Source organism: Onychostruthus taczanowskii, unplaced genomic scaffold (assembly GCF_017590055.1).
Source record: "Onychostruthus taczanowskii isolate IOZ18803 unplaced genomic scaffold, ASM1759005v1 scaffold729, whole genome shotgun sequence".
In the NCBI taxonomy this organism is placed as follows: Eukaryota; Metazoa; Chordata; class Aves; order Passeriformes; family Passeridae; genus Onychostruthus; species Onychostruthus taczanowskii.
In genome coordinates this window covers 3,125-8,023 of record NW_024505107.1, presented here as the reverse complement: position 1 = coordinate 8,023, position 4,899 = coordinate 3,125, and the positions used below count along the sequence as shown (strand labels likewise).

The 4,899-nt window shown below is 64.4% G+C and overlaps 1 protein-coding gene across 1 annotated transcript; it reads right to left on the bottom strand.

Annotated features, from left to right (window-relative positions):
• Positions 1 to 677: 677 nt before the first annotated feature.
• Positions 678 to 3,502, bottom strand: LOC121345412 (uncharacterized PE-PGRS family protein PE_PGRS20-like). Its single transcript, XM_041422261.1, has 2 exons — positions 3,064 to 3,502; positions 678 to 907 (listed from the first exon to the last, which is right to left on the bottom strand). The coding sequence occupies exons 1-2, from the start codon at positions 3,372 to 3,374 to the stop codon at positions 775 to 777; spliced, it is 444 nt and encodes a 147-aa protein (XP_041278195.1). The 5' UTR covers positions 3,375 to 3,502; the 3' UTR covers positions 678 to 774.
• Positions 3,503 to 4,899: the final 1,397 nt, after the last annotated feature.

Here is a 4,899-nt window from a genome sequence, read left to right as displayed (position 1 = left end):
CCATTGCCCCAACCCCAAGGGGTGCCTGATTAAGGGTGGGGGTCTCACGGTGCTCTCCCCACATTGAGTGGTGCCTGGATAAGAGTGGGGGTCTCACTGTCCCCTCTCCCCGCAGCCCTGAGCAGTGCCAGGATAAGGGTGGGGGTCTCAGTGTCCCCTCTCCCCCCAGCCCCGAGCAGTGCCAGGATAAGGGCAGGGGTCTCAGTGTCCCCTCTCCCCCCGGCCCCGAGCAGTGTCTGCACAAGGGTGGGGGTCTCACTGTCCCCTCTCCCCCCAGCCCTGAGCAGTGCCAGGATAAGGGCGGGGGTCTCAGTGTCCGCTCTCCCCGCAGCCCCGGTCCCTAGGGGTAGCTGATTAAGGGCGGGGGTCTCACTGTCCCCTCTCCCCATTGCCCCAGCCCCTAAGGTTGGCTGATTAAGGGCGGGGGTCTCAGTGTCCGCTCTCCCCCAGCCCTGAGCAGTGCCAGGATAAGGGCGGGGGTCTCAGTGTCCCCTCTCCCCATTGCCCCAGCCCCTAAGGTTGGCTGATTAAGGGCGGGGGTCTCAGTGTCCCCTCTCCCCGCAGCCCTGGTCCCTAGGATTAAGGGCGGGGGTCTCACTGTCCCCTCTCCCCATTGCCCCAGCCCCTAAGGTTGGCTGATTAAGGGCGGGGGTCTCAGTGTCGGCTCTCCCCGCAGCCCCGGTCCCTAGGGGTAGCTGATTAAGGGCGGGGGTCTCAGTGTCCCCTCTCCCCGCAGCCCCGGTCCCTAGGGGTAGCTGATTAAGGGCGGGGGTCTCACGGTGCTCTCCCCACATTGAATGGTGCCTGGACGAGGGCGGGGGTCTCAGTGTCGGCTCTCCCCGCAGCCCCGGTGCCGTTCCCCGGGCAGCAGCCGCCGCCGCCGCCGTCGCAGAGCCTGGCGGGGTCCCTGGCCGGTGGCAGCAGCAGCAGCAGCAGCAACACTGGGCCAAGCAGTGGCACTTACAGCTCTTTCTCAAGTGCATCAATGCCTCCTATTCCTGTGGCCTCAGTTACCCCCACAACGTCCCTCTCAGGTACCACATGTCAGAGCAGTAGCGTCCCCATGTGTTGTTCCTTGCTTATGTTTCTTGAGGGATTGGATTCCCTTTGGAATTGTTTAATGCAAAGCTAACAAAAGCTTTGTGCTAGAAATGGAATGTCAGATCTGAGCAGCAGCTTCCCAAATAACCTGTTAACTGACTTCACCTGTTCCACTTCAGTCAGCTGAAAATAATACTGAGCTACTCTCTGCCTAAGCTACTTAAATGGACCTGAAAGAGGAGGTACTTCTCTTGTCTGCTGGTTTCATTTTGTTCAGCCAAATAGAGGCAAACAGGTAGATTTTGAGGCAAAGGATAATTTTGATGTTTTACTTCTATTTGTACTCTTGCTTTTTAAGTTAAAGCTTCAAGAACTCATATCAAAACCTATTTGCAAAGGGCAGAGCAAATGTCCAGCTGCTTTCACAACCAGTGCTTGGTTGCCACCTTGGTTCTTGGCAGCAAACAAAAGATGATAAATCTGGTTAAGTCTTCATGCCTTAGAATATTAAAATACATCTCCATGAGAGGCACAACCGCTGTGGGTTGCAGTGTCTTGTTGAATAACTGACCAGGCTGCCTCCTTCAGTACCTCTGTGTGCTCCTGTGCCTGAGAAGGGAGATGTATCAGGGTTGCAGCACTTGCACAGTGAACTCAACAGAATTGGCTCCTTGTTTTTCTTGTGTTGCTGGAAACAGCTGCATTAGGTTTCAGTGTTCTTTACCAGTTGTGGCTGTGCTCACAGAGCTGTCCCAAAACTGACCTCTGAATGATGAGGCTCTGAAATGTCTTTGATTGTTGCATCCCTTGCTTCTCTCCTCCTAGGAGCTGGAACATACACAACCTCTTCACTGAGTACGAAGAGGGTTGGGGTCTGTCACTGGTGCTGGGGGTTTGGGGGGGGGGGTCTCACTGGTGCTGAGAGTTTGGGCGTGGGGGTCTCACTGGTGCTGAGAGTTTGGGGGTGGGGGTCTCAGGGGTGCTCTCCCACAGCCCCAGCTCCAGTGGGTGGCTGATTAAGGGTGGGGGGTCTCACCTGTGCTCTCCCCACTGCCCCAGCACCAAAGGGTGGGTGAATAATGGTGGGGGTCTCATGGGCACTCTCCCCACGTTGAGTGGTGCATGAATAAGGGCAGGGGTCTCACGGTGCTCTCACCATAAGGGTGGGGGTCTCACGGGCACTCTCCCCATAAGGGTGGGGGTCTCACAGCGCTCTCACCATAAGGGTGGGGGTCTCAGAGGCACTCTCCCCTTTCCCCACAGCCTTGTCACCGAGGGGTGGCTGATTAAGGGTGGGGGTCTCACGGTGCTCTCCCTGTCTCCTCATGAGTGTGGGGGTCTCACTGTCCCCTCTCCCCATTGCCCCAACCCCAAGGGGTGCCTGATTAAGGGTGGGGGTCTCACGGTGCTCTCCCCACATTGAGTGGTGCCTGGATAAGAGTGGGGGTCTCACTGTCCCCTCTCCCCGCAGCCCTGAGCAGTGCCAGGATAAGGGTGGGGGTCTCAGTGTCCCCTCTCCCCCCAGCCCCGAGCAGTGCCAGGATAAGGGCAGGGGTCTCAGTGTCCCCTCTCCCCCCGGCCCCGAGCAGTGTCTGCACAAGGGTGGGGGTCTCACTGTCCCCTCTCCCCCCAGCCCTGAGCAGTGCCAGGATAAGGGCGGGGGTCTCACTGTTTACTCTCCCCCCAGTGCCTGCACAAGGGCGGGGGTCTCAGTGTCCCCTCTCCCCATTGCCCCAGCCCCTAAGGTTGGCTGATTAAGGGCGGGGGTCTCACTGTCCCCTCTCCCCGCAGCCCCGGTCCCTAGGGGTAGCTGATTAAGGGCGGGGGTCTCAGTGTCCCCTCTCCCCGCAGCCCCGGTCCCTAGGGGTAGCTGATTAAGGGCGGGGGTCTCACGGTGCTCTCCCCACATTGAATGGTGCCTGGACGAGGGCGGGGGTCTCAGTGTCCCCTCTCCCCGCAGCCCCGGTGCCGTTCCCCGGGCAGCAGCCGCCGCCGCCGCCGTCGCAGAGCCTGGCGGGGTCCCTGGCCGGTGGCAGCAGCAGCAGCAGCAGCGCCCACCCCGCCGTGCCCGGTAATTGCACCGTGCCCGGTAACGCCACCGTGCCCGGTAACCCCGCCCTGCCCTTCGGCCTGCCCGTGCCCACCGTGCCCCCCGTGCCCCCGAGCATGGCTAACCCCCCGCCCTGCGACCCCTTCCCCTCTAACCCGGCCCCCCTCCCGCTGCATGGGGCCCTGGCCAGCAGCATGCCGGGGGTGGGGGGGCTGCCCCCCAACTCCCACCCAGCCCTGCCGCCGCTCCCGGGGGGCTCGGCCGCCGCGCACAGCCCCGCCATCGTGGCCGCCGTGCAGGGAAACCTCCTTCCCACCCTGGCAGGTGAGACATTTTAGGGCTGTTTTTTGGGGGGGGGGTCGCACGGAGGGAGGAGGGGAAGGGGCGGCGCTGGCTTTTGCCCCCCCCCCCCCGCTCCGGTGTGGCCCCCCCCCCAGGGGGGGGCTCGGGGGGGGGCTTTGGGGACGTGGTGGCGACAGAAAAATGAGGGAAAAGGCACAAAACCGAGTGAGGAGGGGGCAGATAATGAGGGGGAGGGGGCAAAGAATGATGGGGAGGGGTCTTCATCCGCTCAGCACCATCCGGACCAGCTCTGTGGAGAGAAGAGAAAGGGGGGGAAAAGTGAGGAGGGGTCTGCCGGCCCCCCCACCCCAAATCCCGGAGAGAGGCAGGAAAACCAAAAGTGAAAACGGCTGAAGAGCGCAGGGAGGACCCTGCAGCCCCCTCCCCAAAACCAGCCCTGGCACGCAGGGGGGGCTCCATGCAGAGGGGCATGCGGGGGCAGGGGGCTGCACCAAGGGGCAAGAGCAGGACCAGGACCAGGCAGCCTTCATTTTTTTGCAGTTTTTGGAAGACCCCCCCATTTCAGGACCCCACCCCCCTGTCCATCCCCATTTCCCGGTGGCGACCCCGGGGGCTGCCAGGGGGGCTGGGGGCTCACCCAGGGTGACGAGGACGTGGCGGATCTCGGCCCCCATGACGGTGGCGTGAGGGGGGCTCTCAGGGTTGAGGGTCTCACTGCTGCTCTCTGCAGTGCTCAGGGCTGGGGGCTGGCTGGCTGAGGGGGGCTCCGGGGGGTGCGGGGAGGGGGGGCTGCCGTCGCCCCCCACTCACCATCGCTCTTGGGGTTGCCCAGCACCTTCATGACCTCGGCGTTGGTCGGGTTCTGCCCCAGCGCCCGCATCACGTCCCCGCACTGGCTGAACAGGATCTTCCCGTCCCCGGTGCGGTCAAAGAGCTGGAACGCCTCCTTGAACTCTGCCGGGGACCCCCGGTCAGTGCGGGACCCCCGGGCAGCGCGGGACCACCGGGCAGTGCGGGACCACCGGGATCCCCCCCGGTCAGTGCGGGACCCCCGGTCAGTGCGGGACCCCCGGGCAGTGCGGGACCACCGGGCAGTGCGGGACCCCCGGGCAGTGCGGGACCACCGGGATCCCCCCCGGTCAGTGCGGGACCCCCGGGCAGTGCGGGACCACCGGGATCCCCCCCGGTCAGTGCGGGACCCCCCGGGCAGCGCGGGACCACCGGGATCCCCCCCGGTCAGTGCGGGACCCCCGGGCAGTCCGGGACCCCCGGGCAGTGCGGGACCACCGGGATCCCCCCCGGTCAGTGCGGGACCCTCCGGGCAGCGCGGGACCACCAGGATCCCCCCCGCTCAGTGCGGGACCACCGGGATCCCCCCCGGTCAGTGCGGAATTCCCCCCGGTCAGTGCGGGACCCCCGGTCAGTGCGGGACCCCCGGGCAGTGCGGGACCACCGGGCAGTGCGGGACCACCGGGATCCCCCCCGGGGAGTGCGGGACCCCCCCG

Bases quoted from the DNA above. Each gene is read 5' to 3' on its own strand.
- LOC121345412 (XM_041422261.1), bottom strand. From the start codon at position 3,374: ATGGCGGGGCTGTGCGCGGCGGCCGAGCCCCCCGGGAGCGGCGGCAGG. The intron at 908-3,063 runs GGACCCCGCCAG...GCCACCGGCCAG, and splicing joins CTGCTGCTGCCACCGGCCAG to GGACCCCGCCAGGCTCTGCG.